This window comes from Pinus tabuliformis, chromosome X, assembly GCF_031772625.1.
Source record: "Pinus tabuliformis cultivar Carrire ecotype Pingquan chromosome X, CPIR1, whole genome shotgun sequence".
Classification (NCBI taxonomy): domain Eukaryota; kingdom Viridiplantae; phylum Streptophyta; class Pinopsida; order Pinales; family Pinaceae; genus Pinus; species Pinus tabuliformis.
The window spans coordinates 497,113,906-497,129,930 of record NC_142308.1 but is presented as its reverse complement, the minus strand read 5'-3'; the positions used below and the strand labels follow the sequence as shown (position 1 = coordinate 497,129,930).

At 41.1% G+C, this 16,025-nt stretch overlaps 1 protein-coding gene across 8 annotated transcripts in view; it reads right to left on the bottom strand.

Moving 5' to 3' along the window:
• LOC149140852 (histone-lysine N-methyltransferase ATX5-like) overlaps nt 1-16,025 on the bottom strand; it is a 114,571-nt gene that overhangs the window by 22,420 nt on the left and 76,126 nt on the right. For all 8 annotated transcript variants that reach the window (XM_089446935.1, XM_089446929.1, XM_089446934.1 and 5 more), the window contains 2 exons: nt 7,903-7,970; nt 7,580-7,793 (listed from right to left, as the gene is read on the bottom strand). In XM_089446935.1, the coding sequence (XP_089303061.1) occupies nt 7,580-7,793; nt 7,903-7,970 (282 nt within the window). The remainder of the gene's footprint in view (nt 1-7,579; nt 7,794-7,902; nt 7,971-16,025) is intronic.

Below are 16,025 nucleotides of genomic sequence, written 5' to 3'. Positions count from 1 at the left end.
AGGGAGTGCTCCACTACTCATGGCACATATCTCTAGGGAGCTCATCTTGGGAGGCACATTGGCTTGTGGACAGATGAGATTGTAGCAATTGTTGATCACTCCACTTGTGCACACTTATATAGAGTGCCCCTCTTCTTTGAAGCTTTTGGGAGTTAGAGTTGGTCAAATTACACATGCCTTGATGACACCAAACAGCTTTACGAAGGCAATTATAACTACCATTTCCCAAATTTCTACGTTTATTTGAAGAGGTTCTTTACTTGGTTCATGGAGCACCCTAGTTCATTTGTCTACTTTTGGCATGACTTTGGCATCTCTAGGTGGTTGACTTTCTTATGTAGTGGAACACTCCCTTAATCATTGCATCAAAACACACTTATGGCAAATTAACCTAAGATACCAGGATTCGGATCCGTATACGAATCCGCCAGTGTTTTGAAAAGTCGGGATACGGATACGCTAAAGAAACGGCTAGTACAAATAATATAAATATTTTTTTTATATTTTTAAAAAGAAAAATTATAAATTCTATATTATATAGTTTATATATCTTTGTAAAATGTAATACTTATATAAAACAATTAATATATTTCATTAATAAATGTAAAATTAATATCTTATTTACAAGTATTAAATATTAAGTATTCATATAAATTAAATACTTTACAATTAATGTAAAACATAATATCAAGTATTATAAAATTATAAACATAAATTAAATTAAATTAAAGGGACAAAAACTATTTAGATTGGATTAAAAAGTGAATTGAATTTAGGAATTTAAAAGCAATTTACTATAAATCATACGCATGGGAGCTGGCAATTTAAAATTCGCAGCATAATAAGGTAATGTCAGACTTTCTCGGCATCAAATACATTGAGAAACCAAGTGGAAGAGAATTTTTGAACTACTTTGTGAGAGTATTAGATCTTCTTTACAATTTATTTCAATTCACCAAATAATTACACTTCAGAAATTTAATCGAACAGTAAGGAGAAAGAAGAGATCACAGTGCACAATAACAAGAGACAATAAAATTAGGTCAAATACCAAGGCAAAACCCCACAGGGGGAAAAGCCAACCAAATCTTTCTTAGAGAGATCCTTCAACAATACATCAAGACGAAGATTATACTGACCCAAGAAGGCTTTCACAAGTGCTAAGTCTCCACAACTGAATGTCCATCAAAGATCACCAAGGAGAGGTTGCTCCTCTCATCATATTACAAAAGACAGTCAGATTTGAACTCAGATCTAAGCTGAGATCTTGGATCCAGACTTCAGATAACTATAATAATAAGCAAATCTTGGATACCAGGCTTGAGATCTCAATGATAATAAGCAAATCTTGAAGTACCAGACTTCATATCACAGCTATAATAAGTATATCTTGGCTACCAGACGTCATATCACAATTATAATAAGCAGAACACGAACCTCTGACATCAGATCATAAGTATAATGAGTAGATCTCGAACCTCTAACTTCAGATCACAAGTATAATGAGCAGATCTCGAACCTCTGACTTCAGATCATAAGTATAATGAGCAGATCTCTAATCACTGATTTCATATCATAAATGTAATGAGAAAATCTACAGATCTCAGACCACTTCACATAGGAGAGCAGATGAGTACGGTATGTGTGTTCCAATAGCATGCAAAGGAGAGCGAATTAACCTCTCTATATAGTCATCATGTGATCTGAATGAGAGAGTTTCAAGGAAAGCCAACTAGCCATCATGTGATCCAAATGAGAGAGTTTCAAGGCAAGCCAACTAGCCATCATGTGATCTAACTTAGCACTTGTGGAGCCACTTGAAAATATAAATAAAATAATAATTTTCTTCTTTCCAAAAATACATTTTGACCAAATGAAGAACATGCTAGAAACAACAATAATTTTGTTCTTCTCAAGTACAATGATAATTATGAAGACCGACCATAGCTACACATTCTTCAACACTCCCTCTTAGCTAGGGAGGTATTCATAATCATAGTCAAGATGTAATACAAGTTGAAAGGTTCTCTAAGAAAGGATCAAGGTTAGATCAGCATCATCAAAATATTACCCGCATCACTACCTAGTACTAAATCACCAAGGTACTCTTCATGCATACTCTCCCCAAGAGACAACAACCAATTAGTGTCTCATAAGTTCATAGCCATGGTACAATATAAATCAGTACTACGGAACTAGAATACGGCCTTATCCATCCATGGTAATAATAAGCTCTTTAGAGCCAAATGTTGGGAGGCTCCTATCCAACCCGGTAGCCTCTAACCCCATACTCCTATCCAGGTTATTGTACTTGACTCAAGGACTACAGCCCTATCCAGGTCACAGTACAAGACTCAGGAGAATGGTTATTTTCCTTTAGGTCACTGACCATAGTGCCAATAACAAGAAAATGTCCATCTTCCTATCCAGGTCAATGTGTTAACACAAGGATGTTAAGCATTACACAGTTCAAATACATGACTCAAGGAGATGCCCATCTTTCTATATAGGTCAATGTACTTGACACAAAGTTGTTAAGCCCTATATAGGTTAAAGTACAAGACATAGAAAGATGCTCACAGGCCCATTCTCCCTAAACAAGTTAGTGTACAAGACATAGGGTAATAACCCTATACAGGTCATAGTACCAGACATAGGGAAAATGAATGTCCACGACGCTAATCAATCTAACAAACCATTCTTCCTATCTATGCCACAAGGTTCGTCGAACTTCAAGCTTCTGGTTCGAATTTTGGCAAACCTTTAAAAAAAATTGAGGTTCAACGAACGTCATCAAACCTTATAGCTATTGACCTAGTCCATAGATCAAAACTCATAACCTCATGTCACGACTCAATCTTGTAATCTATCCTTGCAATTTCCATGTTCGTGATAGCATTTTTTATGTTTGTCAATGTTGATAGCTTACTATTTTATCTTATATTTAATTTTAAAGTCAACATATATATATATATATAGAAAATGTATATAGACGAACCTAATGGCGAACCTCATCCAAACCTCATCAAAAAATTCGAACTCGAACCAAACCTAATCACTGTCGAACCCGAACCATGTGACTTAGCTTCCTATACAGGTCACATTGACACAGGGACTATAGCCCTATCCAAGTCAATGTGATACAAGAACAACCACATGATCTAAGAAGATCACTATTCCCTCTCAGCCAGAGAAGCAATCTCCACAAGTCACAGCGTATCTTCGAAATACACAAACATTCCTCTAGGGAAAGGTTTCAGTTGTTTGCTCATCAGTGGAGATATATTAGAGTTTCACTAGTCCTTTCTGTACCATGCCATGAAAGTAGTGATATTAGGTGCCATTATGCTTTGACTTGCCATGATACACTAGATTCTTATCCAGAATCAAACCAAACAAATCATCAAGCAACTTTTGAAGCCAAATAGCTCAATAACATAAAGATAAGCCTATCAAGAGGGAAGAATGATCAACATAATGAGTCATTGGGCCTTTGAAAAGGCCTAATGAAGTCCAAGGGATGCCATGATGTGAAAATGGACTCTCAACATAGTAGACAAGGGATTGGCCCCTTGTTTTCAAAGCAAGAACCTTTTGGTGCTCCCACATGGGTGTGGGGGCACAAGGACATCCTCATTGTCTCCAAGTGGATCGAAAATGATTGTATACCATTTGTAAGGGCTAAGATGACGACATAGGCCCTCCCTCTACAGTGGGAGACATCCTCTGGACCTTGGAACATCTGCCAAGTGTATGGTGCAAGTGTGAAGCCAGCTAGGCATAGTGAATCAAGTGCATCATCCTCATCCAAAAGGTAGAACACGGGCCATCAACAAGCAATGTTGGGGATCCATGAAGTAATCTTTGCTATGGTGGAGGCTCATGGCTCTCAACGTTCACTGTACAAGTTCCCATGTGGCCCTCTGGAGGGCTAGGACCCCGTATAGGGAGGTCAAGCCCTAAATGGAGACCAACCTGCAATCTTGCATAAGATCCAATGCGTCCCATTGCCCTCCAATACAACAAATCATTACAATAATCAAGTAAAAGAGTTTACAAATCATGGAATCAATGGGGCACTTCATAGTGGCATGCCCTTCCATAGTGTGCTTTGGCATGTACAAGCATCTCCAAGTTCAATAAAGGGTTTAATCGAGGGCCCTATTAGGTGGTTTTGGCCTTTAAAGGGGGTGGCATGTCCATGGTACATTCATCAAGTGGAAGGTGGAATGTGATATAATAATGGAACGACGTGGGGGTTAAGGGAAGGATCCAAGCCACATGTTATGGGACAAAGGGTATCTGTAATGAGGGAAACAGACACTTGGGTATATGAGTGTAGGAGGAAGCAATTGTGGTACATAAGTTACCCCAACCTTTATTTTCCACCCTTCTTCATATGCCTTTTGTCTTTTATTGATTTTTCTTCATCACTGCTTGGGGCTCCAGGTGATGAGAGCATGATGTGTGGTATCTAGCAGTGGATACCCCTTTTTAAGGTGGGGCATTTCATTGCCCACCAGGGGTTGGGACAATCATGGGTTTCTTAATGTGGAGGGGGCTCATCTAGGGCCCATAGGAACCAGGGTAATGGCCATATATGAGGGGTAGAGCTTATGTTTGGCTTTTACCCATGTGCTAATTTTGTATGTCCAGGCCATCTTTTGCATTTTGTGATACATTTTCCTCTTGATAGCGGCCAAATTATGCTTTTTCTTTTCTTTTTAGCTACATCAACCTCCGGGGCATTGTTCCAGGCCTGACCCAAGGTGTGGGCCAGGGGAAGGGGAGGCTAACCCTATGTGGACACATGTGGACCCAAATGGGGAAAATGATGAATGGGGTCAAAATGAATGTGGACCCAAATGGGGAAAATGATGAATGTGGACACATGTCCACCCATCTGATAAAATGGATACATCGCAATCCACCCACTCATTTGTAAAATGTGTCAAAGATCTTTGAACCTTTGTTTTTTCTCTTTCTAATAATATTGTTCTAGCTTTCTCATAGTTGGGGCTCTTGTATCCTTTTGGGACTTCATTGATGGCCTTAACCATATCATGCCAATAGGGAGAGCAAAACACGTTGAATGGTACACTGCAAGCACAAAGAAACCGGACTATCTTTCCATCCACAACATCTCTCCCAGCAACATTCAGGATATCCCCTACTGTTCTTCTACTTCCAAAGGTTGCAGAAGTAACATGAGGAGATGAGCTACCAAATTTAGAGGTTGCACTTGATTCGGAATGACTTTTTTGTTTCTTGTTTTTCTATTGTGCAACCTCCTCTATTTGGATGTATTTTCTTCTTTGTTCAGCTGAAACCTTTGGGCAAATTGCTATCCCCACAACACCCTTTTTGTCATCATTGTCCAACACCCCACAAAGATGCCTCCTGACACGAGTATATGAACCACTATATGGTTTTCTTCCATGACAACCATGGGGGTACAAAAACTTGTAGCTTCCACCACCATTTCCCCCTTCAATTTTGGTCACAAAATTCCACAAGGGTGTCAATGCAGCGTTCCCTCTAGCATTTCAGTGTCCTCTTCATCCCCTTCCTCTTCAAACCCTTCCTCCTCATCATACATTGGGTCACTGATATGGGGACCACTATCCTCTTGTTCTTCTTCCCTTCTATTCCTACTCCCCTTTGCCATCATGAAAACCAAAAGTGGAATGATACATAGAAGCCAAAAGAACACCATTTTGGAATATGATTATAGATGGACAACCTGCAATGAAATGAGAAAGAAGAAAGAATGGGAAGTGTAGGAGAGGGAGGAGAAAAAATACAAACAACAATGATAAAAATGAGGGAGTTTGGGGTTTGCACGTACCTCTTTAACTATTGTAGATGGAAGCCCTTATTTACTCCTCCAAGCACCTCCTTCATTGCTCCTAACTCCTCCTCCTCCACTCGTCCAAGCTCTCCTCGAGCCTCTCTTCTCCAAGCTCTCTTCTCCTCTCTTCCCCAAGCTCTCTTCTCCAAGCTCTCCAAAAATACAAGAGTGAGGAAATGAGAGGGAGAAATGAGCTTTATCCCCATCTATCATTTCCCTAGCTCAACCTAAACCCACCCCCCACTCAAGTTAGAGAAAAAAATTTAAAAATAAGTTATTTGGGCCAGTCGCGAAGAACCACCTGTCGAGCACCGGATCCGCTTGAGATGCGTATGGATCTGTGCCCGATCTGTCGTGGATCTGAGGCAAATCCACTGTCGGATCCGTGGATCGGACCGACAAAGTTCTAAAATTCCAAGAATTGTGTTTGTCAGCCCAATCCGCAATTCCAGATTTTTGAACCACGGATCCAATGGTAGATCCCCCACAAATCCATATGGAATGTGGATCCAGATTTGGATCTAGTGGGGGGGCATTTCGTGCAACATTAGTCTTAGCCCTTCTGGCTCTACCAATACCCTATTCCAATCATTAGACCTCATCGATCACCTTGAACCCTTCTTATTGGATATCCTTAGGTGATTTGTGTAGGGAAGCCTCCCTTGTCGTTCAAATAGCACTAAATAGTTCGAGAAAGGTTGTTGAGGTGACAACGGTAGCAGAACTCTTGCTTTCAAGGTTTGGATCTGCCTAGTGAGGCTTTGCACTAGGCCTGCTAGATTTCGCAGTAACAGGGACTCAAGAATTTAATCAGTGCATATAGCAAAATATGGAATGCTCAGAGCATCTCCAAAAAAAATAACAAATCTACTTCAACAACGATGCAGGAAAATGATAAAAGGGGAAAATAGAAGGTATTAACCAATGAAGGAGAAGCATTGTGCAATTTATGAGAGAATGGCCATAGTTGAACAGAAATGATTTATCACAAGCACTTAGTGGAAAAAAAATCTCCATGGTAATTTGAAGCCAAGATTCTCCGAGAAGACACCATCACCATCTGATTTTAGTCAATTATAGTTTGTCTGGTAAGATATCTAGTCAGTGTAATTAGTATGCCTCACTGTGTTTAATGCTATTAGTTGATAATTTTTAAATGGACTTCTAAACAGAAATCTCCTTTCAAAACAAAAATTCTATAAATTCAGTTTTCAAAGCAACCTAAAGTCATTAGAGCATGCCACTTTCTATCTTTAGCATTGGGTAGTTAACCAGAGCTGCCATAAAAATGGAGCTAAACAACCGTGGATAGCCAAGAATTGAATTGATTCTCTATTATGTAGTGCCAATGGTAAAGGTGTTTAATTTGCATGCTTACTGTCAAAAGGCTCAAGTAAGCCTGTGAATAATGTTAGGGATCCAACAGGTTTTCTTCAAATAGAAATGGTAAGATGCTCAGAAAGAACAATCAGGCAAGAAAAAGATTTGCAGAACATTTTATAATATATATCTTTAATTTTACCATGCAAGTACTTTACTTCCAAAAGTTGACCAGTACCTCTCTTCAAAACTAACAACTTCTCAAAATGACTTTCAGATGACTTAAATTCTGCCTTGCTATGTGAAAATTACATATGTAATCTCTATTCCATAAATTCTGGTAATGAAAAAACAAAAATTGAATTTTAAATTCTTGTTTATTCATTGAAATTCCAATTCGTCAAATACCTTGTTATCTTGCCGACTGTATACTCGACATCTAGAGGCCGATGATGGTTCACAGTTTCTAGGACCTTTGGTGGCAGCTTCTGAGCTATCAGCAGCATTGCTTGTTGCAATTAAGCTTACAACACTCCTAGCTTCCATCACACGCAATTCTGCTATAGTTGAATACTTTCCTTCAGGCGTGTTTATAATTAGGCCTGTATTTGGATTTGGGGCTCTGGAGAAAACAAAAACTACAATATTTCAGAGCCAAGAGCCGAATATGTGATAAATTATTACAATCTTCTTCCACTCATGCACAAAGTTTCAAGTCAGGGAAAACTCACTTGTGTGAGGCACAATATGAAATCATTATGGTCTTTTGGTTGCCATTCCTACCATTGTAGCAGTGTAGCTAGTCATTCAAACACACTTGTCAGAATCCATTTAATAACTTAAATGTGAAAAGTACGCATTATAAAAAAAGTATCCAACATTTGTAATAGCATGAAAAGCCCATCCATTTCTTAGCACAAAAGATGAAAAGATAAAATCAGAATGTCATGAGAAACCTTTGCTGAGTAACAGGAATATGTTTCAATCAGTTCAGACCCTTATTTTTATACACGATAAAGTGACCTTTTTAGCCAAGGCCCAACATAAATAAAATGTCTTAAATATAGTTACAGTAGTTTGACCTTTATTCAATACAAATATTCATTTCATACCCACAATTGTATGGCATTTATTTTGTTAGCCCCAACTTGGTTGCTTCATCATATTGTGTCTTGCTGTCCATTTCGTCATATGACTGTGTTTTGTTAACCCCAAGTTGGTTGGTGAAAGATATTTTTAGTATAATGCAACGATGTGCTTTATTACTTTATGAAGTGGGTTGTAAACTAATTCATGAGGCCAGAAGGTCATATGAATACATCATCGAAAAGTCCTAGTTAGAAAGTTCTAATTGCTCATGCACAGTTTATGATGATCTCTTGACCCTTCTTTGGATATAGACACAAGGCCGAACTTAAACAGACCAAAAGTGGTTTATCGTCCAATTCAACTTGTGATCCATACTGGAATGCCCTTAAACATTAAATGAAAGCACTTGAATGCAAAGATGGTTAATATATCTCATATTTGATGAAAATATGACCCACCTTCATCGGATGAGCAGACTAGATGAAATAAAGCACTGACAGGACCATGGATGAGAGGCATCAAGGCTAGCTATCTGTGGATCACCATAGCGTTGCTGGTTGGCAAGCTGAAACAACAGGAGGAAAAAATTCTCCCAGGGATTATCCAATTGGGTGAGTAACAGAGCCAACATGCACCACTCCATCTAGGAGCATGCCATGGGGCTCTCAAAAATCATGCCAGAAGAAGATACCCTTCTTACTCAAACGTCAAACCATGTAACTGTGCTCTATTTTCTATGTGGAAGATACACTATAAGTCTGCTTTTGATAATGACGCCAGTTCTCTGATTTCTTTTGTGATCTATGGCAGGATGTGGTACATAAACAGCTGTCAGGCAAACGTTTTTTTTCTCAACAAGGACACTAGGTCTCTAGATGCAGCTGCATACTGTGATTTTACTTCAGTTTAAGTAGCACTGAGGAAGAGGATATAAGTCCCATTTTATATACCTTTCCACTCTATTGTTTGCTGATGCAAATATTTTTCTATATATTTGTGACATATTTTTCAAAAAAATGAAAAACTATATGACAGCAGACTATCAGGTACCCACACCAATAAGGAAAAAGTACATATATATGAATAACCAAGCATGACAACAATTGAGAACAAGGAAAGCCTATTATTTGGTATAATCTATTGGTTTGAGGTTGAAATATCTTAAGGAGTGTGAGAATATTGTCTAGCTAGCCAACATAAAGGTCATTGTGTATAATCACAATATTAATTAAGTAGATCCACCATAATGCTAGAGCCAACATGAGCAAATGATGATTAATGAGTATATTCAAAGTGTTTAACACCACCAAGAAACACAATCATGGCACAATTAATAGTATTTCATATTTATTGGACAAGAATTTCCTCCAATCTGTTGTTTGGCTTAGAGATACGCTTCCTCCAATCCTTGATTCCCAATGATTGCACTTCAAACCCTGTTATGCTTCAGAGGATAGCTCCCAAACACTGTTTTCTATTTGAGCAATATCTTGGACTATTGCCATAAATTGTATTACATTCACTACATATTTTGGTATTTTAGTTTATCAGGATTACTTGGAACCATACAAAATATGTTGTTATGTAAAACAACCATGTGCACTTATATCATCATTTGCACAAGTCAGTAATACCAAAGGGTGTTTATCCATTTCAGGTGGGCTTGGCTCCAAAGATGAGAGGATTTGAAATTCAAGGATGTACTTTCCATGGTCTGTTTTGACTCCAACCCTAGTCCTTTCTCCCCTACCAAAGCCGCATATGTGCATACTTATCAAATAGTGACAAAAGAGGGCCGCATTGCTAATTACTCTGTCTTGTTTAGCCTTACATCTCAGTAAAACAATGCAGTAATCATTAAGATCTTGGCTGGCGCAAGAGTGGAAATATCTTTCCTTTGCTAAAGGATTGCTATCTTCTGATAGAGTGATCATTGAAAATTAGTAAATTACAGGCATTTTGAAGATTTAACCTATGTGGAGAGACTGGCAATGGGCCTATGATAAGCACATTTTTAATATAACTGCAGAAAATTATACCTTCTCATGCATAAGAAACCTCTGCTAGCCCATCCTGAATGCAAGATGGTGTTCTACTCATAGTGAATTCAGATAGATTACCAGATTGAGTTATACATGATCCTACAGAGTATTCTCTTGGTTGGTGCTGTACCATAAGTTTCCTACAAAATCAACATTTACCTAGAGTGGATTTGCAAATGATAAAAGTCTTTATTGCAGCAAAACCAGAGACCATCAAACACCTCTTTTAGGAATACCATTTCACACAACAGTGATGGAAAACAGTATACATAAATTCTCTTCTTTACTACAAGACAATACTCATTGGCAAACAGCATTGCTGAAGGATTTCAGTCAGCTCCTTAGTCATTACATAGGTCTTTAGCATTGTAGACAAACCTCAGTTTTGTATGTTCTTTGGAAATTGCATTGTAAGTATGTATTGGAAGGTGTTGTCAGTACTTTTTTCTGCTTGATAAAAATTGTCCCTAGAAGAGTTACCTAAAGGTTTTCTGTTTATCGGTGATGCTAATAATGTATCTGCCTGATTATTCTGACCTTGTTCAAAGCTGACTGCACTAAGGTAAATATTTTCCCTTTTTTTTGAAAAAATGTATGGTTCCATTCCCCTCCGTTTCCTCCGCAGCTGTCTCCATCTGCCGGTGGTTACCTGTTTCCAGCATGGGCGATGTCATGGATATTGAGGAGCTTGATTACTCCGAGGACCCTTTTCCCGACCAAGTGATTTTTGGTAACCCTAACCCTAATCTTCCGGTCACAGGTTCACCTCTTCCGTCCATTTCAGCTCCGTCATGTACTGCTCCGGTGGTCTCTTTCCCTGGACACAGTGCATCATCGCTCGTCTTCGGGTCCTTATCAATTGACTCTCCTGCACTTGATTGCCCTCCTTTATCTCCGGGAACCCTACACATCCTCACTGCAATTTCGCCGCCATCGCCCTCTTTCGAGCCGAACCCTCTAGTAAACCACCTCCGTCTGTCGAGCTCGACACTGTTTCTGGCACAGCCTGAGGAAACCCCAGCATCTTGCGGCCAAAACCCTCCCATTTCGGCAAATTCTCTATCGGGCTGTTTTGAAACACCTACGGTAAGGTCAAATCAGCGGCCCAACTGCTTCAGGAAGGGGCTATCTCACCAGACCCGTTATCGGACCACCCATCAGTGCCGCGAACAGGGAAGCGGAAAACTAAGTGCGTGAAGGCAACTACAAAGGACATCACCATCCGATTTGGCGAAGGTACTGCTATTGGGGAAGTTGTTTATATGGCAAGTACTGTGTTGGTTGGACATGTCCGAGGCAGGGCATACTCAGCGGACAGATTAACCCTGTGGGTGCGAGAAATCTGGGGGAGCATGCTCAAAGATCTGCCAGAGGTGCAGGTACTACCTAGGGGTTGGTTCGCTCTTCATTTCGCCAAAGAAAACTACACAGACCTGGTCCTTGCTAGGTATTGGCATATTGAGATGGCTCCGGTCCTCCTCAAGAGATGGAGCCCCCTTTTCGACCCGGAGCGGGAGCAGATTGGTGCGGGACCTCTATGGGTTCGCTTGCCTGGACTCCCTCTGCAGTACTGGTGTGAGGAGGTCTTCGTCAAAATCGGAAATGCTCTCGGCACATACCTGGACCATGATAAGACTTTCATTCAAACCAAGAATCGAACCCTAGCTCGCATTCTGGTCCACCTAGACACGCGTGAAGGTTTGGAAGAAAAAATCACCCTTCAATGGGGGAAATACACTCGGGTGCAGATCCTGGACTACGAAGGAGTCCCATTTCGCTGTAGAAGATGTCACAAAGTGGGGCACATCTTCAAGGATTGCCCACTAATCAAAAAAACAGAGGATCCTCAGAGTGCACCACCTACATCAATGGGGCCAGCTGCAACTACTCAAGACCGCACTCCTGTATCGGCACCCCAGGCATCTGTTCGCAACAGCACTCCGAGGACAGTAGTAGGAGATTGCAGAACGCCATCGCCTCCCTTAACGAGAGCTCATGCAGCTGCCGAGGCCACAAAAAAATGGGTATTCCTCTGTCCTCTCACCCTTTCTCATTCTCTTGCAGCTCTTCTCTTGATACATCATCTACCATCAATACTTCTATAATTCACTGTTCTCTTGCACTTACACCTCCCACCATCGCCACCACTACTCCATCCATACCTCCCTCATCATCCATCTCATCCTCTCCATCCACAAATGGGATGAATCCACCCCATAATTACAATCTTCACTCCCGTTCACTCCTTGATGGTCATCCGTCTCTCCTTTCAAGATTGGGTGTCTCTTGATACATCATCTACCATCAATACTTCTATAATTCACTGTTCTCTTGCACTTACACCTCCCACCATCGCCACCACTGCTCCATCCATACCTCCCTCGTCGTCCATCTCATCCTCTCCATCCACAGATGGGATGAATCCACCCCATAATTACAATCTTCACTCCCATTCACACCTTGATGGTCATCCGTCTCTCCTTTCAGGATTGGGTCTCTCCCTTCCTGGTTCTGTCATCCATTCATCCAAGGAGGAGGAAATCTCATCTTTCAAAATCCATTCAAAGGGTTGGGGCAGAGGTTGCCTCTGGTAGACAATCCACTTTGGAAGGGGTACTTAGAGCACTGAACACCCCGGGCAGGGTTCCCCCATGAAGTGCCTCTCATTTAATTGCAGAGGCATGGCTAGTGCCTCCAAAAAACTAGCCCTGCGCCGATTATTTGAAGTCGAACCAATTGATATCATCATGCTGCAAGAATCCCTGGGTGAGGCCGAAATTATTTCCAGAACACTAGCCTCCCTTAAACTTGGATGGCAATTTTACGCCCTTGATGCTATGGGACGATCGGGGGGTTTAGCCATAGGGCACAATCCTCACACCATCAAAGTGTTAGCATCCTGGGGAGGATCTAGGTTTATAGGATTGGATATCTTCTCGCGGAGCTTGGCCTGAATCTTAGGGTTATCAATATATATGGTCCATGTCAACAGAGAGAGACTTTTGGCAGCATTTGCTCAATCTCTCGATCGTATCTCCAGACCACATAATTCTCGGGGGTGATCTCAATTTCTCCATCGGTTTTGGGGAATCATGGGGATCCCAAGCTCAAGTGGACACATTATCAGGATTCATGACAAACCTTTTGGAACAGCATAACTTTGCGGATGTTCCCATGAATAAGCCACTCCCCACTTGGAGAAACAGAAGGGTGGGAGAAGCAGCTCTTGCCAGGAGGTTAGATCATTTTTTGATAAAGGTTCCCCTCTTGCATCAACTGCATCAGTACAGACAATGGGTGGGTTCTGGGGGTATCTCGGATCACTCTCCCATATATCTAGAAATCCTTGGCCCCCATCCAAAACCCAAAGCTCCCTTCAAATTTAATCATGTTTGGCTACAGGACCCTGGATTCATCAATCTGGTCTCGGATTTTTGGAAGGCCAATCCTATTGCGAGACATGAATCTTTAGCAAAGGGTTTCTGTCATAACCTGACCCAGCTCAAGCACCTCTCCATCACCTGGGCCAAAGAGAAAAATCAGAGGGAGGACTTCACCTTAACTCAGATTGAGACAGAATTGTGTGCTCTGTCAGATGACCACAACCTGGGGTTTACATCTGCAAATGAAAAAGCTCACCTGATTGAGCTAGAAAATCAAAAGGAAAGGATACTAAAGGAGAGAGAGGAATCATGGCGACTCAAGAGTAGGGCTATCTGGTTACAAGCGGGAGACGATAATACAAAATTTTTCCAGAACTATGCAAAAGGTAGAAAAGTTTCTAACACCATTTGGAACCTACCCCTACCTGATGGGGGAGTGGTAGACACCTTTAATAAACTCTCCCACCTTGGCACCTCTCACTTCAAGCAACTTTTTAAATCCCCACCTGGGTCTAATCTTGCTGACATCATCAATGTTGCTGGTCATTTCCCTCGTTTTGTAAACGATGATGAGGCAGAAGAGCTAAACTCTCCTGTTACTCCTGGCGAGCTTGAAGGGACTTTGAAATGGTTCAAAAAAGACAAAAGTCCTGGACTGGATGGATGGTCGATCGAATTTTATCTTGCTTTCTATGATCTCTTGGGGGATGATCTGTTAAAAGTTGTGGAAGAATGCAGAACCTCTGGCACCATATACAATGCTGTCAATACCACCTTCATTTCCCTTATTCCAAAATCTGATTCCCCTTCCTCTTTCAATGACTTTAGGCCCATCTCCCTTTGCAATTGCCTGTATAAGATCATTGCTAAAATCATTGCAAACCGTATCCACCCCATCCTCTCTCGCCATATAGCCCCCAAACAGTTTGCTTTCCTTGAGCATCGACAGATTCACGAAGCCATTGGTACGGCCCAGGAGGCCATTCATTCGATCTGACCAAAAAACTAAAAGGAATCATCCTAAAGATCGACCTAGCAAAAGCATTTGATCGAGTTAGTTGGCTCTACATCAAGATGCTTCTTATTCACCTTGGCTTCCCCCATGCTTTCATCACTTGGATCATGGCTTGCATCTCCACCCCAACTTTCAGTGTCCTCATCAATGGATCTGCCTCCCATTTTTTTCATGCTGAGCGAGGCCTCAGACAGGGCTGCCCCCTCTCCCCCTTACTCTTTCTGATAGTCATGGATGGTCTCAGCAGACTACTTGCACAAGCTAAAAGAGATGGCAGACTCTGTGGCCTCAAAATAAATGATTTCTGTTATCTTACACATCTCCTTTTTGTGGACGATGTTCTCATTTTCCTTGATGGAAGCATTAGAGACTCTATCACCTTCTCAAATGTCCTTTCCCTCTTCTCAAAGGCTACTGGCATGCAGGCTAATCAAGGGAAATCCACCATTACATTAGCCCTTACATCAGTCACGATTTGCTCAGCACCACTTTCCTTATTGTATCCTCCCCCTTGATCGTGGCTTCAAATACCTGGGATTTTGGATCAAACCCCTCAGTCAAAAAATAGCAGACTGGGTCTGGCTGGTTACCAAGTTGGAAAAAAAGCTCTCAAATTGGTGTCATAGATACTTATCCAGAGCAGGCAGACTAGTGCTCATTAAATCTGTTCTCGAGGCCACTCCTGTTTTCTGGATGGCTTTGGCATGGATTCCTAGGAATATCCTTGCCCGTCTACAACAGATTTGTAGCAGATACCTTTGGAATGGTCAACAAGATAAAAAGATTTTTGCTTGGGTCAGTTGGCCCAAGATTGCTCTGCCCAAAAAATGGGGAGGTTGGGGCCTAAAAGACCTAGCTCTATTTGCACAAATGGGCTTGGATATTATTGACTGGGCAGAATCTTTGGACCTCTGTCTCCTATTACAAGTACATTTGGCCTCTCCCAATCATGGATTGGGTTCGCATGCCTAGCTGGCCAAGAACAGGTATATCATCAGTTTGGAAGGCTCTTTTGCACTCCCTGCCTATCATCAGAAACAATCTGGTCTGGAGAATAAATGATGGATCAAAAGCTCGCATAGGACTGGATCCCTGGACTTGGGGGGGAGGAAGATTCCAGCTACCGAGAGATCTCATCCAGCACCTCAATTTACAAGATATAAAGGTCTTTGCACACATAGCTGATCAGACGAACACCACCATTTTCTCACAAGGATGGAAATCTGCCCAACAGCTTGATATTCCTCCTCAATGGCACCAGGAGTGGCAAGATTATATAAATGCTTTGAGTGAATCTCACATCAGGATTAAGGAGGGACCTGATG